The sequence below is a fragment of the Littorina saxatilis genome, linkage group LG8 (assembly GCF_037325665.1).
Source record: "Littorina saxatilis isolate snail1 linkage group LG8, US_GU_Lsax_2.0, whole genome shotgun sequence".
Lineage (NCBI taxonomy): Eukaryota > Metazoa > Mollusca > Gastropoda > Littorinimorpha > Littorinidae > Littorina > Littorina saxatilis.
The window spans coordinates 28,164,091-28,189,870 of NC_090252.1; the positions used below are offsets into that span (position 1 = coordinate 28,164,091).

Sequence of the window (25,780 nt, forward strand, 5' to 3'; positions counted from 1 at the left end):
AAATTCTCCTTCCGTTTATTTATTTCTTTTCTTCGCCAGTACTGTCACCTGCTTCTATTTCCAAATCAAACGCCTCTGTTCATTAAAAATTACATTTTCATTTTCATTAAGATTTACTTGAAATGCTCGTCTGTTTCGGTACACGAGTGCAGCCTTACTTTAGTAGTCGCACAGCATTGCAGCGGAATTTGTAAATAAAATACCTGAAAAAGACAAATACGGGTAATTAGAATGACGTCAAAGTGAAATGTTACTTTTTTTGGTCAAATCTGAGATGGTAAAAATACTACATGATGAGAAATCACGCACGCACGCACTTACACACACACACACACACACACACACACACACACACACACACACATGTAGGCCCGACGTGCGCACACGGACACAAAGACACGTGCACTCTTACGCTTTGTCTATATCTATGGAAAAGTAACGTTTTACAAAAAGTAGGGCATGCACAGGAGCTTGTATCAAAGATCATGTCATTGGCCAGTCGATCGAAGTACTCCCTACTGAATAACCATTTATTAGAACAAGGTTGTACGAGACGGTGTTTTGACCAGGCACTTTGATTGAAGCTCCTGCGAGATAAGACTTTCGCATAGCGATGCTTCAATTCTGAATGCAGTTATTGGGTCCTAACAAACGCTGGAAGCATTGCAATATAACATAAAACAAAACGAAAATAGGAGTACCAGAATGACTAAAGACTGAAATCAATTATACTAGGCATTCTATTCTAGAAACCCTAACTTCCCTAATAAAACAGATGCCCTTATTACAACTTGAAAATGTAGTGCAATCACACGCATACTAAACAGGATCACATAAAAAGACGGTCGAAGAAGAAAGTGCACAGTTTTATCCATAAATTGTATTGAACACACATATTCTCTCTCTCTCTCTCTCTCTCTCTCTCTCTCTCACACACACACACACACACACACACACACACACGTACACACACACACACACATACAAGCACGCACCGAGCCATACGCATGAACACTTACACACACACGAACGCACGAACAAAACTCCATGACTTTATTCGCCTTTTGTAACAAAGGTAGACATATCTGTCCCTTCAGTATTGTTTCAGGTTCTGCCATCACTGCCTTAAAGTCTTCACGAAATAAGATTTTAGAAAACAGGTAAGACTTATAAAATGTATAATGTATAGTAAATTTTTAAAGGCCAGTAAAAGCACCAAATAAACTGATGGAAAAAACACACAAAAACACTCCTTCACACACTAAGCAGGTATTGCATTACTTTCAGCATCAAGGCTGTTCACAAACGTGCAATTATAGTACAGCAACACTCATTCTGAGGGAAACAAACTGCATTTAAAATAGCTGAATAGATAAATACATGATTTGATTATAACAACAGCTTGTAAATGAATTGTACTTCATGTACAGCAAACGTCGACTGACCATCTGGATACTAACTGGGCATTGAAGCAAATAACCTTTGGATTCAAACTAAGTTTTACTTGCTGTCCCAATTCACTTGACAGTTGATTTATATGCTGGAAATTTCGCCGCATTTTTTCCTTTTATTCCTTTTCAAGTCGTGAAATGAACTGGGCCTTCTTTTCTTCAGTGGCATTTTAAGATCGCGGGGCCTTTGAAGATTCAACTCTTGCCGTTTTTCCACCACATGTCACAGGACTCGTCTAATCAGAGCTTGTTTCTGTGACGTTCGTTGAGGTCGCCGAACTCGAAGACACAGCCCGCGAAGATTTGCCTCCCTTGGGATTCCCTCCGGGTTGACTGCCGCTTGTGACAGGCGATTTAGGCAGTGGTTTGACAGGGTTCAGGGTAGGCAGTGCAGGTGAACAGGTGTCGGAACTATCAGGGTCGTTGGCTGTTTGAAGTCTGGATGTCTGACCGGATGAAGATGATGACGAGCTGCTTGTGAGAGAGCTGGAAGAGGATGCGGTGCTGGCAGGAGCTGACGTCTTCTTGAGGCCTGACCTGGCTCCACGTTTGCTCTCCTTGTGTTGCTCAATTTGAAAGCCAGGACGTTCTGGAGCGGAACGGCCATGGCGTAACGGAATGCTCTCACTGCTCGAGGTGGACCCGAGGTTTGGATCGGATTTGTTTCTTCGGAAGCTTTTGCGAGGAAGGGATTTTCTCTTTCTGTGGGCAGTTTTGGCACCAACTCGTACTGAAGAGTCGTTTTCAACGATTTGCGGATCAATAATATCGCCAGGAGATTTCCTGGGGTGTTTCTTATCGGCGCCAGATGCTCCACTCTCTTCACGTGCTTGCTGACTTTCGGGCCCCGTTCTATAAGTGCTCTGACTGTCAGGCTCCTCACAACACGGTTTGTTGGGGTCGGTATTCAGGACGCTTTTTGGTTCTTTCCCCAAAGAATCCGTCGAATTTTGGCTGCTTCCATCAGAGTTGAACACCATAGCAAATAATTGCAAAATTTTACTGTGTAGTGTCATTGTGTGTAAACTCTCGTCGTCCGAGAGAGAAGACGCACTTGATGCACGAGTCATTTTCTTGCTGCCATGCTTGTCTTCTGCATGACGAACAGCCTCTATTTTGCAACCCACGTTTTTGATCGGTTGCTTTCCCGTAGATTGTGTCGGATCACTGACTTTATTTCCGTGTTCACTTGTTGCAGTCACACAACTTCTCTTTGACCTAGCCTTTCCAGTATGGAGGGTTGCCGCCTTAGTCGAAGATACTCTTGGTAAGGAAACTGGGCCGACACGACTGTTAGGTTTGCTCGCGGAGGAGGAGCCGCTGTTGCAAGTCACCCTTTCCCACGTAGCTGGGTTAACTATCTTCACTGGAAGGGGTTTGTCTGAACCAGTATCCTTGTGTGGCAACTCTGTCACATCTTTAGCTCTGTCGTTGTGCAGTGTGTGAGATTCAGTACGACTGTACACTTGCGCAGTGGTGCTCATCTCTGCATTTACAGAGTCATGTGGTTCCGGACAAGAATCTGGAGAGTAGGAGGTCAACGCCGACACACTTGATAAATTCTCAAGGTTAGTAATAGTGGAGGTGACACAAGGTTCTGTTTTATCATAACGTTTCACGTTAACGTCTGCCGAATTCTCAGTTAGACGTCGCTCTGTGGGCAAATGCTTTTTGTCTTTCTTTTCTTTGCTGCTTACGTTTTCCTTCAAATTGCAGTTCGACTTGGACTCTGCTTTGCTGGCAGCTATTGCGGGAGAAGATTTTCGTTTCAAAACATATCCTGAACGTACACTTTCTTTGGGAGTACGTGCTCTTCTTATTACTGGTGGTTTTAAGTTTCTTTTCATCGTTAACATTGATTTACCAGAACTTGAAAGACATGAACTGGTTTCTCTTATTTCGTTTGGTGGTACCTCTTGAATGCTTTCACATGCTCTCTTAAAGTTTGTTTTTGCAGATGCCACAGGTAATGCCTGACGGGATTTTATATACTGTGACGAAGTTCTCCTTGGTGACACATCATCTTGTGTATCTCTTTCCTGGACTATTGTATCCTTCTCTTCGAGATGAGCTTGACTCTTTTGTGTTGTGTCAAACACGTTTGTTCTCTCTGGGCTTTCACTTGAAACTTGTGGCGACTCAGCACTTTGTTTGCAACTTGTTCCTGTCATTTGCTTTAATTCTAAGATCGTAAAGTCGTCTTTCGGGGGCGTGTCATTTTTCTTTGGAAAAGTCTTTCGTTTCTTAGCAGTTGGTACTTCTTGAGTAAGAAGTGATCTCGGTAATAAGGAATAGTCTCTTGCACTTTCAGAAGACGAATCTTTTCCATGCACAGACCGACGAGGCTTTGGCACTGGATACATTTTTGCAACATTTCCTATAACGGGGAGGTAGCTAATTCCTGTATCACTCTGTTTTTCAGAACATTTGTCCGCTGCATGAAGGTTCGTAATTTGCTGTTCATTGGCAGGTTTGCTCTGCTCCAAGTCTTGAAGTCTGTTACAAGGTCCTTGAGACCACACATGATACATGAACTGGCCGACCACACTGGGCGCAGAATGCAGAACCATGGGATCAGCAATTGTGCCAGTAGATGTGTCATAGCTGTGGTGCATGGCAGACGACACCTTGCCACGGGGTCGATGCAACGATCTGTCATAGATTGTGGCATCTAAGTCTGTCATTTGGGAAACTTTTCTTGGTATGGAGCTCGGCAACAGGGATTCTGTATCGTCAAAACTGTAGAACTCTTCAGCTAGGTCTTTTCTTTTCGTGAAGGGTTGATCAAGAAAAGAACCAGAGGGTTGGTTAACCCAGTTTCTATTATACAGACCTCTAAGCAGCTTAGTGGTTGAGCCAGAGCTGTCTTCTTTTGAGCTATGTAGGTCCGAATTCCATTCATCTTCTTCTGGGATTGATTCCATTCGCAAAGACAGGGGCATTTGCATGCTGCCGCGGTTGTCAGAACTGAGCAGCATGACTTGAGCAACGTTCTGTTGCTGCTGCTGTCTTTCCTCCTCTTCAAATAAAGCCCTCTCGAGATGGAGGAAATGGTCCAACTCCAGAATTTCTTGCCAACGCCGATGCTCCTCCTCCAATCCCAGATCATCACTAGAGGTAATTCGTACTTCATGGTTCCCACGTCTTTCTGGTGATATATCTGGCGACGAAAAGACGCTGATGATTGTGCATGAGGAGGAATTAGAAAGGGCATCCTCTCCTTCAAGTATTAGTCCAAAGTAGTGAACACCTGGCGTTCTGATTTTGCTGGAAGACATACTTTGCTTGTCGGTGTTTCTGCCATCCTGGCTACCGTCAGACGAAGCAGAGTCGTCTGACTGCGGAGACACACTTCTTGACGGATTTTGGGTCTGACTTGACATTCGACCTAGGCTTCTGGACAGCCGTCTTTGACGCCTGAACTTGAGCTCTGGAGACAGCCAAAGAAGAGGAGATAAGCTTTTAGAACGAGAGCGCCTGAAACTAGTGTTGGGCAACTCAGTAGTTCCAGGAGAACAAACCTTTTCGGGGTCCTTCACTCCAGGCCCTGATATTCCTTGCTTGGGAAAAGAGCGACTGTGGTCTGTGGGTCTACCACCATTGGATATTTGACTCTGTGAGTATGGTAGAAAATCAGGGCTGCGCTCATCAAAAAGCGTTGTCAGAGATTTTTCCAGAAGAGAAGTAGTATTTCTGATTTCAAGAAAAGAGCGAAGTGAACTGTCCATTGGTTGATATGCCTGAGGGTAGGTTCCAATTTCATCTACCATCAAACTGTTTTTGTGTGCTTCAATTCCAGTAGTCTTGTAAGCAGCATTTGGAGTTGTTGCTCCGCCAGGTTCAGCTGGTGTAGTGTTGCTTGAAGATGACTGGGAGTTTAGGTGTGCCAATTCTCTCTGAGAAGACTTCTCAACAGCTGTTTTCATGTCTACGAGTGCATCCTGGCGTTCTAGCAAATGGTCTAACTCTGAGTCCTGAGTGCTATTGTTTTGGAAATTCATGTTGCTCCTTGACTTTACCAGGGGACACACTTCCCTTTCAACTGATGTATCAGAACACCAAGACGGTGCGAGAGTGTGATTCTCTGTGTTTCCTTTTGCAAGCTCAACCTGCAAATCTGTAGCTATTTCTGAACAAATAAGACTTTGTGTGGAGAGTTTGAGTGTTGGCTGTGATTTGAGCAACCATGTGGAAAATCTGGTTACTTTCGTCAGACGAGAATCAATGTGATGTACTGAGGCGTTTTTGCTTACCGTCTTCTTTCGGGTTATGATGACGTTCGTATCACTAGCGCTGAATAGGGGCTCACTATGTGTTTCACTAAAGGGCTCGAGGAGTCTCAGAGAGGTAGGCAGACGATCATCAGTTCCTGGGGACTTTATGTTTGTTCTCTCAGTCTTCTCCTGGGACACTTGCTCGAAAAGGTTACTGTCTGAATATCCTGATATCCAACTGCCTTGCATGTACAACGTTTCTAGCTCTCCTGACGAGAAAGCTTGGACACTATTCTCGTTCGATACCTGTTTGCAATACTCTGGGGCGCATTCTCTTTGTGCAGTTTTATTTGTCCATTTGTCCAAGACAAAAGACGGTTTTTCATTGCTCTTCTGTCTTTCTCTTTTTTTCTCTATGTTGTTACCTGCAGAATTATGTGCGCAAGATCCAAGGGGTGTGCTGCTGCACTCTTGCAAGTCAGCTCTTTTGATCCCCTCACTAACATTTTTCAATGAAGTACATGAACGGGAATCAGCTCGTGTTGATTTTACTTCTATTCTCGCGGTATCGTCCTTAGACATTTGCTGGAAAAGATCACTGTTTGAATATCCCGATATCCAGTTGCCTTGCATGTACAGCTTTTCTAGCTCTCCAGATGAGAAAGCTTGGATGCTCCTTTCATTTGATGCCGGGTTGTGAACAATACGATCGTAATACTCAGGGTCAAATTCTGTTTGTCCAGTTTCTTTCCTCCATTCATCCACGAGAGATGATGGTTCTGCGCTGCTCTTTTGTCTCGGTATTCTTTCTCCTTCTCCCTCCACAATATTGACTGCAGAAACTTCAAATGATGTGTTATTGCATCTTTCAAAGACTGCTTTATCGTTTCCCTCACACAAATGTTCCAATGATTCATTAGTTTCCAGTGGTGTGTGCTCTGGTAGGCTGGTCCTGTCAACCTGCTGGCGTAGAAGGTATTCTACTGAGTGTGTTTCCTGTGGTGTTGCTATTCCTGAGAGACCTAGGGCCATCTGTGCTTGTAAAATGATCACAGAAATATCCTCCTGTTCTTCCTTTCCTGTGGAAGCGGCTGCATCCTCTGCCATGACCCTGTCGTCTACTATTTTGTCCACCGGATAAAAGTCAGCATCAGAAGACGACCACCTGTTACAGGAGTTTATCCTGGACTCTGACACGGGCAGTTGGAGCTCTATCGACTGCTCTACTACACAGCTGTCTCCATCTTTTGCCTCCGGGGTCATTTCAGTAGGATCTTCTTCAATAATACTAAGCACATTTTGTACGACATCCAATAAGATGTCCTCGACAAAGGCGACAGAATCCTGTGGCTCCCAGAAAGGCATCAGAAAAGCTAGTTCTTTCTCTTTGTTCCTCACTCTTCTGGACCTTTTATCACTTCCTCTTCTGTTGTACTGATTGAATCTATTGGAAGTCCCGGTCAGTTCTGGAAGAGAATATTGTCTGAGGGTAACATTCTCTTGTGAAACTTTACCTGCTGATCTTCTGCGATCCATCGCTCTTTTAAAACCGCCCGAAGCACAGTTTCCATGTATTGGTGATTCAGACGTGTCAGGTCTGTTTGAGGCAGAGTCAGAAGAAAACTCCTCAGTAATTTCTTCCGACATCGTTTTTATCCTGACTGATGCTGGTTTACCGAATTTTGGTTCAGCAGTGGAGCTTTCTACACCCTCGTCTAAACAGGGGCTTTCATGTGATGAGATCTTTGTCGCTTTCTCCAGTATTGGATCGACATGGGATCTGATCTCATCACATTGATTCAGATCATCGCATTCTACACTTACTAGTCCAATGTCAGCATCTGACAGCTCTTGTGCTTTTAACGCTGTTTCTTGTGAACAATTGTCCATCTGACCATCTTCCATGCCTACGCCGTTTTGCTTGCTGCCTATTGTTCTTTGGCTGTGTCCATCGTGACCGAAGCCTGGACCTATTTCTGACACTTTCATTGTTCCGTCTTCAGAGCAGTTCCCCACAGTAATTTGTTGTGCAAGATCTGCTGAACTATCCCCATGCTTGAGCTGATAGTCATCATCCACATTTTGTGAACCATCGACTGGATCTGTCAACACGTCGACTACTTGTCCTACCTTACAGGACCAGTCTCCTAAACAAACATGATCAGCAGATGACTGCTCACCCGCTAACTGAATCCATTCTTCGTTATAAGACGGGTCATGATTGGCAGCTGTGATTGCAGTGTCCTGACTATTCAAGAGTTCTTTCCAACTGTCTTCTGAAGAATGATTCGGAATGTACAATGTTGTGGAAAGATTTTCTTGCTGATTAGTCACTGCCAAACTAGCATGTTGCTGATATGAAATATTCTCTTGATTTTCCAGAGCATCCTTGCATCCAGGCGCTTTTCTGACTGGTTGATCTACGAAGTGTTCATTTTTTGGACGCTCTGCTGCATTGTATTCTGAAATGCCAACTGAAAAAGTTGTTTGCTCAATAGCATAGCATAATACATCATCAGATTTGCATTGTGTATCAGTTAGTTCTGGTGTCCTCGGTGATTGTTCTTCCGACTTGACAGGTTCCTTCAGTGCAGGTTCAGATGAAAATTCCGAAGAGGTTTTTTCATACAGACTTTTTTCTTCCTCGCAGAATGGTTGACTCGTCTGGCTTTCAAGGTGCGTATCTACCAACACAGGGTCGCTTTGAAATTCAAGTTGGATTTTAGACACATCTAACGTTTTGTCAGCTTTGTCTTCTTCCTTGGCACAAACCCCATCACCTGTGTTTGGATCACTATCCAGGACATTCCCAATACAAACTATTTCCTCGCTCTGACAGATGAGTTCCGAATATCTCGCATCCTTTTCCTCCTTCATTGCTCTACTGCTCAGGGAAGTACTGTCCATTTTGGACAAATCCTGTTCAGGACCAATCTCCGTCGTGTACCAGGGTGGATGCGGGTTTGCAGACATTTCACATGTGTGCTCTGGGGGCTCAGATCGATGTTCTGTCTGACATTCGTCTTGTTGACGTCCTTCTCTGGTATCCTGCTCGATATTTGAACCACAGTCTACCTGTAATCCGATTTCACGAAAAGCTTGTTCTACTGTAAATGAAAGGTGTTTTTTACCCCGGCCGAGAATGCATACTTGACCGGTTGCTATTGCCACGTCTGACTGATCGCTGCATGCCAGCAGGTTCAGTGCTACATCGGATTCCACTTGAACAGTATCAACTTCTTGTGTCGCCTGGAAGGATTTCTCTTCAACACCTTTTTCTCTCGTGGAATTATTCCTTGTTCCCAACACTGGCAGGTTGTGGTCAGAGAACGATGAAGGTGAAGTTTCTACTCGCGAGCAAGAAGTAACACCTAGTTCATATATTCTTGTAAGCTCTTCTGCGCTGCTGACTGTTTGAAACACCTGATGCTGTGAACCTTCGTAAGTTACATCATATTCATTCTCCGAGACTGGTTTAGCTCGAATCAGTTTGTCCTCTTGCTGGGCACTTTTTCCACTATGTTCCGAAGCCACACCATCGGTAACCATGACACTCGGCGGTGACGGTATTTTGTATATCTCATCGTTCTGACTTTGTATTAAACACACCACCTGTTCAGCCAAAACATCTGCAACACAAAGACCTGAGGAGTCCTCGTCCCCAATAGATGTCAGAAGAGTGACTAATGATGGTGTTAGATTTGGATTGGCTTCAAACTCCCAATAATATCTGTCAGACTTGTTCTCTCCCAGCGTCATTGCTGGTTCCGTAAGGTCTGTTGGAAGACAAGACCCCTGTAAATTATTCTCTCTAAATGGAAACTTCTCTCTTCCTTTTTCTTTTGATTTAATATCCAAATTATCGCAGTATTTCCTTGTCTCATTTTCCGAACGTTCTGTGTGTTCCACGACCACGCCTAAACAGCTCCGATTATTCAGGAACACTTGAGCCAAGCCATGCATGGGTTCCTCCTTAATTTTTTCGCCACGCTCAACCTTTGAGTGAATAGGTCTTCCACAGTTACAACACACTTGCAGCTGCACATTTTTCTGGGACACAAAGCAAAGTGATGTGGGGGACTCTGGTGAGAGTTTTAGCCAATTGGGGCAGACTCTTGTCACGTACGCCTTACACATCTCTGAAGCGTTATGACCAAAGTTGGCACACATTGTTTCTTTAGTGATGAGTGAAGAGCAGCCAGTGTTGACCAGGTTGTCAACGAAGGTAAAGGTCTTTTTCACACAGTGCCTGTGTTTACCTAACCGTGTGTGCAGCTGCTCAGCTGACACATTCTCTGCCTTACTGCGCCAGTGATGCCAGAGACAACAGAACCTTGACCGTTCCAAACCACCGAAACCCAAGACATTATTGTATGCAACTTGATCGCAGCAATTGTTGCAAAGTTTGACAGTCAAATCATTCACAGCACTCGGAGTAGTCGATTCCATCTTTGTCAGCTCATGTGAGCAGCGTGCAGGAGATGACGATCGTGAAGTAGGACCCGCTACGGAATCCATTATGGCTTCTTCCAGTCTACAGCCTATGTTGCCTGCTTGCAGATGTCTCGGACGGCTCCATGATCCTTCTGCAACGAAGTGAAGACGGCTTTCTAAAGGACCAGTCACACAGGTCCTGGTTTGCCTGCATTTCTTTGTCAGCAAAGAAAATGTTCTGCAAGATTTCTCCACGCACAAAACAAGACGCCAAATGAAGTTTCACTATCCCCAAACCTTGCGCTGGTTTCAACAAGGCAGCCTCAGAAGGCTTGTTATACGACTTGAAACGGTAAATCGTACTCTAACTGATAAAATCGTTGAGTCTGACTAATATGAATATTGAAACTAAAAAAAAAGAAAGATCTGGCGCCAGATTTGGCAATAAGACACAGGAACAGAAATACTGCCCTTGGTTTGCCTGCATAATACAGTCAATAGGAGGAATGAAAACGACATACACTAATGCAAAATGAACTCCTCAAGAACCAAAAAACGTCAAATTTAAAAATGATTATTATAGCGGGTGGTAGCATCGGTTTTTTTGAATCACCTTAGAAACTAGCCTGATCCATACCAGAACAAAACCTGCTTGAGTACTTCGAATTTGTCCATGATATTTTCCGATCGTGTTTATGAAAAAAAAGTGATGTGTGATTTGAATTCTCGCAGAACATTTCATTATGCAGGCAAACTCAGGACCGTACAATACTACCTAACGTCTTTAAATGTAATTTAAGTTGCAGAAATTTAAATTGTAATTCATTGTAAGAACATTCTCTGATCCAAGTTTTTGAGTCGTTCATATCAAGCGTTCCCATTTGTTACACCAGTATAACCCGTTTCAAAACACATCTCTGCTGACTGTAAAAATATGCACATGTAAAAATATATACGTATGTGAGGACAAAAGAAACATGGTGTTCTGTTTCTTAGATTTTAAATGTCAAGTCTGATATCCATTGGGTGAGTTGCTGTTTAACAGACATGCTCTGGAATTTATTCACAGCTTAGCAGAAAACCTAACTGCACTCAGCTGAGGCCAAACCCTTTTTCAGTCACACTATTGGCAGAAAACAGACTTGGGAAATATTGGGAGGTCGACAAACTTTGGAACTATGTAACGTTTCAAAACTCTGGTTTCAACAACATCTTTTGATCCGAACTCGCCCCCCTTCATAAACTTGAAATTTGACGAAGGTCAATCAGACTTGAAGTATGTCTGGACGGGAACCTTAGATGAATGCACAGTTTCAACCCTGTAGCTTCAATAACGTCCAAGAAAACGTCAACGTTATTATTTTCCATCTACAGTGACCGGGCCGACCGTCGACCGGACACACCTCATTAATTTAATTCTGAATATTCAGGTGAGTCAAAAACTGGGATTTCCAAACAATTGACACCCACCTTTTTTTGTGATGTCCTCTTCTGACGGCCTCCTAGGGTACAGGTCAGGATCCCTAGGGTTAGACACGAGCACCTTCTTCGGGGGCTCCGGCTCGGGTGGTGCCTCCGGCTCGGGTGGTGCCTCTATTGCTAAGCTCTCCGGCTCCCCTGACCCTTCTTGCTTGTCATCCACCGGGCGACCTTCCCCACCTAGAAATAACACTTCCTTATTTCAAATGTGTCCTCAAAACCTATTTCTTTGAAACAGCAACTTCTTTTAAGTTTAATTCCTAAACCAGTAGCTTTTATTATGTGTATCTATAGTTTTTCCGCGAATGTTTTTAATCCTTAATGTTTACGAATAGTGGTGACTGTATTTTACTTTCTAGCTGTATTTCAGTGTGTGCATGTCTGTCTGTTTGTCTGTCTCTGTGTGTCTGTGTGTCTGTCCGTCCGTCTATCCGTCTTTGTGTGTGTGTTGTTGAACATCGCCGTGAGCTCAGATGAAAAAGTGCAAGAAAACAATAAACAAATCTTCATACTTTTTCTTGTTTTATTACCTGCATGCTCGGCTTCCTGTCTCTGTCTCTCCCGCTCCCTCTCCCGCTCCCTCTCCCACTCCCTCTCCCACTCCCTCTCCCGCACCCTCTCCTGCTCCTTCTCGGCAAGGCGGTCAGCTCTATGGCCGCCGCAGTAAAGGTCCAGGGAGTCCTTTCTGTGGTCCTTGTAGGCCGGCTCGATCATCATAGGGATGATGGTGGCCGACTCCTTCAGCTCCTTCAGGGCCTCGATCTGGCTCATCCTCACCTCGTCCATGGCGTAAGTGATGTGTCTCTTCACCTCGTCCATGAAGACGTTGGAGTCGAAGGCAGACTCCACCTGTACGCTGACATTGACGTTGATGGGGGGCGGGGGCTCCCGGTCGGGAGCAGGCGTGGACCCGCGTGAGTAGTTGTCCTGCAGGTCCGACACCATCGCGTACGGGCTGTGGAGATCTGTTGGTGGGCGGTGAAATGGTGTGAGTCAAGCTTCGTCACATTTCTGTCTCAGGCGTATCTAGTGTTCAGTCACCTCAGTTCCCTAAGTTGTTATCCCCATACCCTAACACTCAGTTCTCTAAGTTATCTCAATACCCTAACACTAAGTTACCTCAGTTCCCTAAATTATCTCAATACCCTAACACTCAGTTACCTCAGTTCCCTAAATTATCTCAATACCCTAACACTCAGTTACCTCAGTTCCCTAAGTTATCTCAATACCCTAACACTCAGTTACCTCAGTTCCCTAAATTATCTCAATACCCTAACACTCAGTTACCTCAGTTCCCTAAATTATCTCAATACCCTAACACTCAGTTACCTCAGTTCCCTAAATTATCTCAATACCCTAACACTCAGTTACCTCAGTTCCCTAAATTATCTCAATACCCTAACACTCAGTTACCTCAGTTCCCTAAATTATCTCAATACTCTAACAATCAGTTACCTCAGTTCCCTAATTAATTATCTCAATACCCTAACACTCAGTTCCCTAAATTATCTCAATACCCTAACACTCAGTTACCTCAGTTCCCTAAATTATCTCACTACCCTAACACTCAGTTACCTCAGTTCCCTAAATTATCTCAATACTCTAACAATCAGTTACCTCAGTTCCCTAATTAATTATCTCAATACCCTAACACTCAGTTATCTCAGTTCCCTAAATTATTTCAATACCCTAACACCCAGTTACCTCAGTTCCCTAAATTATCTCAATACCCTAACACTCAGTTCCCTAAATTATCTCAATACCCTAACACTCAGTTACCTCAGTTCCCTAAGTTATCTCAATACCCTAACACTCAGTTCCCTAAATTATCTCAATACCCTAACACTCAGTTACCTCAGTTCCCTAAATTATATCAATACCCTAACACTCAGTTACCTCAGTTCCCTAAGTTATCTCAATACCCTAACACTCAGTTACCTCAGTTCCCTAAGTTATCTCAATACCCTAACACTCAGTTCCCTAAGTTATCTCAATACCCTAACACTCAGTTACCTCAGTTCCCTAAATTATCTCAATACCCCAACACTCAGTTACCTCACTTCCCTAAGTTATATCACTACCCTAACACTCAGTTACCTCAGTTCCCTGAGATAACACTACCCTAACACTCAGTTCCCTAAGTTATCTCAATACCCTACACTCAGTTATCTCAATCCCCTCACACTCGTACTCCCAATTCCCTAGCTCTAGTTATATGAATTCCATTGCAGTTTTCTCAACAGACGTTTTCCGGAAATACCTCTGTCAGGCCTGTCCTTAACTGGGCGAAGTCGACTGCGCGAAGTGTACTTTGCGAAGCTTTAGCACTGAGTTTTGGTAAAAAGACTTTGCGATGTCGACTTTGGGCTCAATTATAAGGACCGGTGTCACGAACTGAAAACTCTGCCTGAACAATCCTTCTCATTGCGGTCAATGCGCATGCGCTAACATGGGGAGATTAATCAGGTCGTGAACAAACTAACCCTAACCCTTACCCTAACCCTAACCCTTACCCTAATCCTAACCCTAATCCTAACCCTAACCCATGTTCGTTCGGTCAAAGGGTCACATTTTTTTTAAGTCCAAGATTGGCGCATGCGCATTGACCGCAATGAGAAGGATTGTTCAGGCAGAGTTTTCAGTTCATGACACCGGCTTCAGGCTTTTCAAGCGCTGTGGCAGATTGATGCCCCAAACAGTGCCGAAGAGACCCGTCATTGCGACGATCAACTAACTCCGATGTGTATGTTAATTATACAGTGTGCGCTAAATAAGATACCCTTTTATTTCGAAAGGATACTCATCGGAGGAAAACATTTGTTGCGGGAATGATCGCATGCTCGCACTGATCGCTGACAACTTGTTTTGACTGGGTTTGCCTTGAGGTCAAGGGTGTTTAGGAAACCATGCGTGCTAACGGTTACTGCAAATAATCGGTTGTGAACCGTAGCCGATCGATCGATGTACACATTTTGCGTAAATGACACCACGGGAAATTAATGTCGCAAGAGATTCCACTCTTCAGAGGAAGGAGCTAGGTTTTTAAGTCCAAGGGACAAATATGATGTTTGTTTCCGAAGACACGGCCGAAAGCAATTAGGGTTGGTGGGACGTTGTTCTTTGTTTTTATTCACACAGGCGCATTTGGCGATTTACTGTCCCCTGGCTGTCGGAAGAGAGTCACTTTCCTTGTAAAGTCTGCACAATCGTGTTTTGTCATTCCTTTTTTTGGAGGGGTAAAAAAAGTCCAATTGTCGGTAGGACAAAAATGGGCCGGTAGGGGAATCGGAAACATTGAATGTGTTTGCATGGCCTAATATGTGGTATGAATATGGTGGATGTTTTGAGTTATGCATACCTGGCGACTGTCTGCTTTTCTCGGTGAACGGATCAATACAACAGGTGCAGTTAGGATCTGCAAGCACATAATGGACACAAGCAAGTGTTAAGCCAGTATAACAGTCTTGTCTAAACAACTGCAATATTTGTTTGTTTGTTTGTTTGCTTAACGCCCAGCCAACCACGAAGGGCCATATCAGGGCGGTGCTGCTTTGACATATAACGTGCGCCACACACAAGACAGAAGTCGCAGCACAGGCTTCATGTCTCACCCAGTCACATTATTCTGACACCGGACCAACCAGTCCTAGCACTAACCCCATAATGCCAGACGCCAGGCGGAGCAGCCACTAGATTGCCAATTTTAAAGTCTTAGGTATGACCCGGCCGTGGTTCCAACCCACGACCTCCCGATCACGGGGCGGACGCGTTACCACTAGGCCAACCGAACTGCAATATGGTCACGCAGGTTTCCCTACAAATGCTCCATGTAGAGAGTCCCAGGACCCCCCAACGTTAATGTAAAGGAGATGCAATGAACTTTAGAGGGGCCAAAGACGAGTAGGTTCATATTATTGTTTTGGGAAGGCTCGCCGACACCATCCTGAACTCAGGTCAAAATGAGTTACTTCCCTTCGGGTCTCATTTATCCCTGACAGGATGCCTTGGTTTTCCTTCTCTGGAGAGGAAATCGATTTTTTACATATTTAGAGCTTTTCGTAATGTGTTATTGATATAAGCAGATTCGCGATCGTTGATAATGATTTTTCATGGTGTTGTGTAATTTTTAAATTTTAGAAAGGAATTGTTATGTAAGACACTTTCAAGCGAGCTATCTTTCGCGGATGTATTTACTGTGCAAACAACTCTAAATATGGCAAAAGTGTCACGTGATAATCAACTTTTGCTACGAAGCAGACGACACTTTTTCCGTACCTAGTTGGGAGTGATGCAACAATATCACGGTCTCCTTCCCACAGCAGTCTCAAAATGTTGACTTGTTTTGACCTTAGAACGATGTCTTTATCATAACTGTGAAGAACAGAACGGAGATCACTGTCGAAGTCGGCCATTCTAATCACGTTCGTATTTCGTCTGTTATCAGAAACATTAGCGAAAAACATATGGGAGATAACTCTGTTTGTTTTCTTGTTTTGATAGATTTCCCTTTAAAGGCACAGTGCAGCTCACAGCCTTCGTTTTGCGTTTTTGTTGCAGCTGAGTGCATTTACAGTTCAAAAATCCTCCTATGGTAGTAAAACAAACCCAAAACTACCCAACGACGACATCTGTGAAGCTCGACAGTTTCTTGTTCACTTTCTTTTCTTTTCTTTATTTGGTGTTTAACGTCGTTTTCACCAAATACAGAAAAGAAAAGAAAGTGAACAAGAAACTGTCGAGCTTCACAGATGTCGTCGTTGGGTAGTTACGCGAGTGCATAAATTAACCTAGTTATTACGCGGTGTTTGGTCGGAGTTCGATTCAACTAAGTGATTCCGGCCTCCATTTTGATTTACACAAACTCATGATGACGTCTGACATAGTTTGCTAGTGACGTGTCTTTTTGTGCATGATGTGGTGATCTACCTGATCTAAATTTAGATCCAAAAATAGGCCAAGACCAGCCGGGTCCGAGTACGAAATTAAAGGCACAGTAAGCCTCCCGTAAACCATCACAGACCCCGAGCGTCTACATACAGTACAAGCATACTTCCATTTAAACGCTCACCGAACGGGAACATCCTGGCTGCTTTCTGTCGAGCGTGAGAAATTTTCAAAGAATTTATTTTCGTGGACTTGGCCCTTTACAACAATGGCGCCTCGTTTTGGTGCTGGATGGCTGTTATGAATATCCAGGAAATCACGCCCGGACAGTAAGCCTCCCGTAAACCATCACAGATACTGTCAGGCTTTTACACACAGTACAAACACCCTTCCATTTGAACGCTCACCAAACGGGAACATCCTAGGTGCCCTACGTAAAGAGCGAGCAATTTTTAAAGAATTAATTTTGCAGATTGTCTCGAACATTTTTTGGACCCATCCTAAACTCAGGTCAAAAATGAGTTACTTCCCTTAAACTGGCGATAGCCGTGGATCGATGATAATCAGAAAGTTTTTGGACCGTGGTGCGTTTTTGCGCTAGACCTAACTTTTAAAATCTAAATAATAAATTGACAGCGTGTTTTCATCAAGACAAGATCAGTGCAATTCGAAGTTGTGAAAGTTTGAAAAAAGAAAAGCCCGGAAGCAGGGTCACGCAAGGGTCGTAGCAGACGACGGTTTATGCGGCATATCGCCGTTCCTCTCAACAGTCAAAATCCATCGCTAGAGTTCTTGTGAACCACAGCCGTTTGTTTCGTGCATAAAAACGTGCTATTCTAGATAAGCTGACATCGATTTGCATTCAAATGACTAACTGACGACTACATTGTGAAAAAGGGAAACTGGATCACACGGGTTCACGATGGCTCAGGGGTAAGATAAACCACGCAAAAATAAATTCTTTGAAAATTGTTCGCTCTTTACGGAGGGCACCTAGGATGTTCTCAATCGGTAAGTGTTTAAATGAAAGGGTGTTTGTACTGTGTGTAAAAGCCTGACCGTATCTGTGATGGTTTACGGGAGGCTTACTGTGCCTTTAATTCGTAAAAAAATCGCAGTTCTTGACTCTTTGGGTGCAAGTCAATGAAACTTGGTAGTTCTTCCAACGGATAGCTGCCTGAGGTATGACTAAAAGCCCCAGGGGCTCCGTGCACCTGGATTTGACAAGTTCAGTACCTTTAATGCGCGTAGTAATTATTCATCATGTCAGAGAGACCACTGAGCGATAGCGTGGACCGATGATTATCAGAACGCGCCGACACATGATCTTTGGAGTCTTCATTTCAAAGTAATGCCGAATTTTGGAGGTTCTCTGGGACCTTCACGAGTCTATAGTCGGTAGAAAAAAATCGGAAACATTGAATGCTTTTGCTTGGCCTACTATGTTGTATGAATATGGTGGATGCCCTCAGCCTGGATTTTTGATGATTCACAATCATGACCTTTCAAACCAGAAGGAAGTAATCTAGACAAATTCAGAAATACCTTTCGACAGTTTGCTTGTCTTGGTGGGCGGATCATCACAGGTGCAAGGATCTGCAATCACATAATAGACACAAGCAAGTTAAAAGCAAGTATAACAAGCTTGTCTTTACAACCTTGTATCAATTGAACATTGGATTTCCCTTCTTTGAGCCATGTGACGTCAGAGTGACAAAAACTCATATTTAGCCGGCTAGCCGAGACTACAAACGAGTGCATGTTAGTGTCCGTCCATTCGTAAACAATGTTAGGAAGTGTAACTGAAATCGACCGATGCATAAATGTTACTTGTATTTTTGACATAAATAACAGCTATTGTGTTTTCAGCGTAGCAATAGGGTCCGATATTTAGACGAGACAAGTATAATGCCGACGAGTCGAAGACGAGTCGCATTATACTTGTTCGAGTCTAAATATCGGACCCTATTGCTACGCTGAAAATACAATAGCGATTATATAGCTGTTCTGACCTTGATTTGTTGTTCCAAACTTACAAAATGACAGTTTTTGCGTCGATGCGTTGATCTCAGGTTTTGATAGCAGACGCCGTTTCTCATGCGCATTACTTTTGCGCAGGCGCCACACTGACTTTGGAAAAAAAACTCGATTTGACAACACAGCTGTTTCATCGGGACGTTAGCAGAAAAGGGTATGCTATCGACATCTGTAAAGCTGAAAAACATTCCCGAGAAGAATTTCAAGTTGTTAGTGTGTGCTGTTGTCGATTGTTAACATCGTGTGGTGCAGATGGGTAAATCGGAACCAAAAATGGCCGACTTCCGTAGCATTATGCTTTGATGATGATGTTGAGACCATCCAATCACAGGCCTCGAATTCCCCCACGTGTCCATCAGAATAGCTATATTATAGCATTTTACACAGATATCGACAGTTATTGTTCACCTCGACCGCTGGCTCTCGATCTGTGTAAAATGTTTCCCGTGTATGCTTTCCTGTTATAATTGTTTTCGCTTTCCCTCCTTGCTTGCTGATGAAGCCATATCGTGTGTCACTAACCTCTGCATTGTTCTTCGTGGTCTTTAATAACGGTGTCGATACAACTTCGACACAGTCGCTCCACTTCATCGTCTGAAATGAAATGAAAAGGAATCGCGTGACGCGAATACAAAACATTCAGTCAATCTGTTGGCCTGAAACTAAATGATCAACACTGAAAACCCCGGATCACTCATACGGAGACAGTGAGGCTTGGCTAGTCGAAACTTGACCAAAATGCAACAACAACAAAAACACCCATCTTTTAATGAATGGATACGAAAGCACCGAGGTGTGGGTGGTGCGCGCGCACGATCCTCGATGTTGTAAGTCACTGTGTGTACGTGTGTGTGTGAGTGTGTGTGTGTGTGTGTGTGTGTGTGTGTGTGTGTGTGTGTGTGTGTGTGTGTGTGTGTGTGTGTGTTGAGATGTTCAATCCTTAGTATCACTCCTCACATAGGGTTATACCTATATTTAAAGCAGAATGTGCCTGCCCGAGTGCTCCCTCCCCCGCCTCCCTCTATCTCTCTCTCTCTTTCTTTGATTGTGCGTGTTTTTGATAAAAAGGAGCGTATGAAACATCCGTAACATTGAATGCTTTTGCTTGGCCTAATATGTGGTATAAGTATGGTGGATGCTATTAGCCTGGATATAGTATTTGTGGTGATTCACAATCATGACCTTTCAAACCAGAAGGAAGTAATCTAGACAAATTCAGAGTCATGCATACCTTTCGACGTTTCGCTTGCCTTGGTGGACGGTTTACCACAGGCGCAGCACGGATCTGCAATCACGTAATAGACACAAGCAAGTTAGAAGCAAGTATAACAAGCTTGTATTAACAACCTTGTATCGATTGAACATTGGATTTCCCTTCTTTGAGCCATGTGACGTCAGAGTCCGACAAAAACTCATATTTAGCCGACTAGCCGAGACTACAAACGAGTGCATGTTAGTGTCCGTTCATTCGTAAACAAGAAGGGCAAAGCCCATACGACTCACATGCTTGACCTTGACATGGTCAAATAACTAAACCTAGCAATGACATCATACACTAAGAACTGCTTTACACATTTTTCCTACCAAAATACATGTGACCTTGACCCAAGGTCAAGGTCATCCAAGGTCATGCAACACAAAGCTGTTAATTCAAGACATAGGAAGTACAATGGTGCTTATTGGCTCTTTCTACCATGAGATATGGTCACTTTTAGTGGTTCACTACCTTATTTTGGTCACATTTCATAAGGGTCAAAGTGACCTTGACCTTGATCATATGTGACCAAATGTGTCTCATGATGAAAGCATAACATGTGCCCCACATAATTTTTAAGTTTGAAACAGTTATCTTCCATAGTTCAGGGTCAAGGTCACTTCAAAATATGTATACAATCCAACTTTGAAGAGCTCCTGTGACCTTGACCTTGAAGCAAGGTAAACCAAACTGGTATCAAAAGATGGAGCTTACTTTGCCCTATATATCATATATAGGTGAGGTATTAAATCTCAAAAACTTCAGAGAAAATGGGAAAAATGTAAAAAATAGCTGTTTTTTAGGCAACATTTATGGCCCCTGCGACCTTGACCTTGAAGCAAGGTCAAGATGCTATGTATGTTTTTTGGGGCCTTGTCATCATACACCATCTTGCCAAATTTGGTACTGATAGACTGAATAGTGTCCAAGAAATATCCAACGTTAAAGTTTTCCGGACGGACGGACGGACGGACGGACGGACGGACGACTCGGGTGAGTACATAGACTCACTTTTGCTTCGCATGTGAGTCAAAAATGGTAGGAATTTTAACTGAAATCGATCGATACATAAATGTTGCTTGTATTTTTTGACCAAAATATGACATTTTACAAAGATATCGACAGTCATTGTTCACCTCGACCGCTGGCTCTCAATCTGTGTAAAATGTTTCTCGTTTATCCTTTTCTGTTATAAATGTCTTCGTTTTCCCTCCTTGCTTGCTGAAGAAGTAAAAAAAACAAGTCGCGTAAGGCGAAATTACTACATTTAGTCAAGCTGTGGAACTCACAGAATGAAACTGAACGTAGTCCGCCGCTAGTGCAAAAGGCAGTGAAAGTGACGAGCCTGTTTGGCGCGGTAGTGGTAATTGCGCTGTGCTTCATAGCACGCTTTACTGCACCTCTCTTCGTTTTAACTTTCTGAGCGTGTTTTTAATCAAAACATATCATATCTATATGTTTTTGGAATCAGGAACCGACAAGCAATAAGATGGAATTGTTTTTAAAACCATTTAGGAAATTTAATTTTGATCATAATTTTTATATTTTTAATTTTCAGAGCTTGTTTTTAATCCAAATATAACATATTTATATGTTTTTGGAATCAGAAAATGATGAAGAATAAGATGAACGTAAATTTGGATCGTTTTTAAAAAATATTTTTTTTACAATTTTCAGATTTTTAATGACCAAAGTCATTAATTAATTTTTAAGCCACCAAGCTGAAATGCAATACCGAAGTCCGGCCTTTGTCGAAGATTGCTTGGCCAAAATTTCAATCAATTTGATTGAAAAATGAGGGTGTGACAGTGCCGCCTCAACTTTTACAAAAAGCCGGATATGACGTCATCAAAGACATTTATCGAAAAAAAGAAAACAACTTCCGGGGATATCATTCCCAGGAACTCTCTTGTCAAATTTCATTAAGATCGGTCCATTAGTTTACTCTGAATCGCTCTACACACACACACGCACACACACACATGCATACACACATACACCACGACCCTCGTCTCGATTCCCCCAAATATGTTAAAACATTTAGTCATAACTTGACTAAATGTAACAAAACACAGCCATATCGTGTGTCACTAACCTCCTTTTTGTTCTTCGTGGTCTCTAACAACGGTGTCGATACAACTTCGACACAGTCGCTCCACTTCATCGTCTGAAATGAAATGAAAAGAAATCGCGTGACGCGAAAACAAAACATTCAGTCAATATGTTGGCCTAAAACTGGATTATCAACACTGAAAACCCCGGATCACTCATACGGAGACAGTGAGGCTTGGCTAGTCGAAACTTGACCAAAATGCGACAACAACAAAAACACCCTCATCTTTTAATGAATGGATACAAAAGCACCGAGGTGGGGGTGGTGCGCGCGCACGATCCTCAGTGTTGTAAGTCACTGTGTGTGTGTGTGTGTGTGAGTGTATGTGTGAGTGTGTGTGTGTGTGTGTTGAGATTTTCAATCCTTAGTATCACTCCGCACATAGGGTTATACCTATATTTAAAGCAGAATGTGCCTGCCCGAATGACCCTTCCCCACCTCTCTCTCTCTCTCTCTCTCTCTCTCTCTCTCTCTCTCTCTCTCTCTCTCTCTCTCTCTCTCTCTCTCTCTCTCTCTCTCTCTCTCTGATTGTGCGTGTTTTTGATAAAAAGGAGCGTATGAAACATCGGTAACATTTAATGCTTTTGCTTGGCCTAATATGTGGTATGAATATGTTGGGTGCTCTTAGCCTGGATATAGTATTTGTGGTGATTCACAATCATGACATTTCAAACCAAAAGGAAGTAATCTCAACAAATTCAGAGTCATGCATACCTTTCGATGGTTCGCTTGCCTTGGTGGACGGTTTACCACAGGTGCAGCACGGATCTGCAATCACGTAATAGACACAAGCAAGTTAGAAGCAAGTATAACAAGCTTGTATTAACAACCTTGTATCGATTGAACATTGGATTTCTCTTCTTTGAGCCATGTGACGTCAGAGTCCGACAAAAACTCATATTTAGCCGACTAACCGAGGCTACAAACGAGTGCATGTTAGTGTCCGTTCATTCGTAAAAAAAATGGTAGGAATTTTAACTGAAATCGATCGATACATAAATGTTGCTTGTATTTTTGTACCAAAATATGACATTTTACAAAGATATCGACAGTCATTGTTCACCTCGATCTGTGTAAAATGTTTCTCGTTTATCCTTTCCTGTTATAAATGTCTTTGTTTTCCCTCCTTGCTTGCTGAAGAAGTAAAAAAAAAAAACACAGCCATATCGTGTGTCACTAACCTCTTTTTTGTTCTTCGTGGTCACTAACAACGGTGTCGATATAACTTCGACACAGTCGCTCCACTTCATCGTCTGAAATGAAATGAAAAGAAATCGTGTGACGCGAAAACTAAACATTCAGTCAATATGTTGGCCTAAAACTAGATTATCAACACTGAAAACCCCGGATCACTCATACGGAGACAGTGAGGCTTGGCTAGTCGAAACTTGACCAAAATGCGACAACAAAAACACCCATCTTTTAATGAATAGATACAAAAGCACCAAGGTGTGGGTGGTACGCGCGCACGATCCTTGATGTTGTAAGTCACTGTGTGTACGTGTGTGTGTTAGTGTGTGTGTGAGTGTGTGTGTGTGTGTGTGTGTGTGTGTTGAGATGTTCAATCCTTAATATCACTCCGCACATACGGTTATACCATTATTTAAAGCAGAATGTGCCTGCCCGAATGACCCTTCCCCACCTCTCTCTCTCTCTCTCTCTCTCTCTCTCTCTCTCTCTCTCTCTCTCTCTCTGATTGTGCGTGTTTTTGATAAAAAGGAGCGTATGAAACATCGGTAACATTGAATGCTTTTGCTTGGCCTAATATGTGGTATAAATATGGTGGATGCTCTGAGTCTGGATATAGTATTTGTGGTGATTCACAATCATGACCTTTCAAACCAGAAGGAAGTAATCTAGACAAATTCAGAGTCATGCATACCTTTCGACGGTTCGCTTGCCTTGGTGGACGGTTTACCACAGGTGCAGCACGGATCTGCAATCACGTAATAGACCCAAGCAAGTTAGAAGCAAGTATAACAAGCTTGTATTAACAACCTTGTATCGATTGAACATTGGATTTTCCTTCTTTGAGCCATGTGACGTCAGAGTCCGACAAAAACTCATATTAAGCCGACTAACCGAGACTGCAAACGAGTGCATGTTAGTGTCCGTTCATTCGTAAACAAGAAGGGCAAAGCCCATACGACTCACATGCTTTACACATTTTTCCTACCAAAATACATGTGACCTTGACCCAAGGTCAAGGTCATCCAAGGTCATGCAACACAAAGCTGTTAATTCAAGACATAGGAAGTACAATGGTGCTTATTGGCTCTTTCTACCATGAGATATGGTCACTTTTAGTGGTTCACTACCTTATTTTGGTCACATTTCATAAGGGTCAAAGTGACCTTGACCTTGATCATATGTGACCGAATGTGTCTCATGATGAAAGCATAACATGTGCCCCACATAATTTTTAAGTTTGAAACAGTTATCTTCCATAGTTCAGGGTCAAGGTCACTTCAAAATATGTATACAATCCAACTTTGAAGAGCTCCTGTGACCTTGACCTTGAAGCAAGGTAAACCAAACTGGTATCAAAAGATGGGGCTTACTTTGCCCTATATATCATATATAGGTGAGGTATTGAATCTCAAAAACTTCAGAGAAAATGGGAAAAATATGAAAAATAGCTGTTTTTTAGGCAACATTTATGGCCCCTGCGACCTTGACCTTGAAGCAAGGTCAAGATGCTATGTATGTTTTTTGGGGCCTTGTCATCATACACCATCTTGCCAAATTTGGTACTGATAGACTGAATAGTGTCCAAGAAATATCCAACGTTAAAGTTTTCCGGACGGACGGACGGACGTCCGGACGTCCGGACGGACGGACGGACGGACGACTCGGGTGAGTACATAGACTCACTTTTGCTTCGCATGTGAGTCAAAAATGGTAGGAATTTTAACTGAAAACGATCGATACATATATATATAAATGTTGCTTGTATTTTTTGACCAAAATATGACATTTTACAAAGATATCGACAGTCATTGTTCACCTCGACCGCTGGCTCTCAATCTGTGTAAAATGTTTCTCGTTTATGCTTTCCTGTTATAAATGTCTTCGTTTTCCCTCCTGGCTTGCTGAAGAAGTAGAAATTATTTTTTTTAAATAAAGCCATATCGTGTGTCACTGACCTCTTTTTTGTTCTTCGTGGTCTCTAACAACGGTTTTCATACAACTTCGACACAGTCGCTCCACTTCATCGTCTGAAATGAAATGAAAAGAAATCGTGTGACGCGAAAACAAAACATTCAGTCAATATGTTGGCCTAAAACTAGATTATCAACACTGAAAACCCCGGATCACTCATACGGAGACAGTGAGGCTTGGCTAGTCGAAACTTGACCAAAATGCAACAACAACAAAAACACCCATCTTTTAATGAATGGATACAAAAGCACGGAGGTGTGGGTGGTGCGCGCGCACGATCCTCGATGTTGTAAGTCACTGTGTGTGTGTGTGTGAGTGTGTGTGTGTGTGTGTGTTGAGATGTTCAATCCTTAGTATCACTCCGCACATAGGGTTATACCTATATTTAAAGCAGAATGTGCCTGCCCGAATGACCCTTCCCCACCTCTCTCTCTCTCTCTCTCTCTCTCTCTCTCTCTCTCTCTCTCTCTCTCTCTCTCTGATTGTGCGTGTTTTTGATAAAAAGGAGCGTATGAAACATCCGTAACATTGAATGCTTTTGCTTGGCCTAATATGTGGTATGAATATGTTGGATGCTATTGGCCTGGATATAGTATTTGTGGTGATTCACAATCATGACCTTTCAAACCAGAAGGAAGTAATCTAGACAAATTCAGAGTCATGCATACCTTTCGACGGTTCGCTTGCCTTGGTGGACGGTTTACCACAGGTGCAGCACGGATCTGCAATCACGTAATAGACCCAAGCAAGT

At 43.0% G+C, this 25,780-nt stretch overlaps 1 protein-coding gene across 6 annotated transcripts in view; it reads right to left on the bottom strand.

Annotated features, from left to right (window-relative positions):
- Positions 1-25,780, bottom strand: part of LOC138973212 (cell surface glycoprotein 1-like) — a 49,804-nt gene continuing 24,024 nt past the window's right edge. For 2 of the 6 annotated variants that reach the window (XM_070345924.1, XM_070345921.1), the window contains 13 exons: positions 25,698-25,751; positions 25,014-25,085; positions 23,750-23,803; positions 23,049-23,120; positions 22,582-22,635; positions 21,850-21,921; positions 19,731-19,784; positions 19,022-19,093; positions 18,008-18,058; positions 14,937-14,993; positions 12,109-12,543; positions 11,570-11,758; positions 1-203 (listed from right to left, as the gene is read on the bottom strand). In XM_070345924.1, coding sequence (XP_070202025.1) covers positions 160-203; positions 11,570-11,758; positions 12,109-12,543; positions 14,937-14,993; positions 18,008-18,058; positions 19,022-19,093; positions 19,731-19,784; positions 21,850-21,921; positions 22,582-22,635; positions 23,049-23,120; positions 23,750-23,803; positions 25,014-25,085; positions 25,698-25,751 — 1,280 coding nt within the window. In that variant the 3' untranslated portion in view covers positions 1-159. The remainder of the gene's footprint in view (positions 204-11,569; positions 11,759-12,108; positions 12,544-14,936; positions 14,994-18,007; positions 18,059-19,021; positions 19,094-19,730; positions 19,785-21,849; positions 21,922-22,581; positions 22,636-23,048; positions 23,121-23,749; positions 23,804-25,013; positions 25,086-25,697; positions 25,752-25,780) is intronic. The other 4 variants (XM_070345925.1, XM_070345923.1, XM_070345922.1 and 1 more) reach the window with 4 other exon arrangements.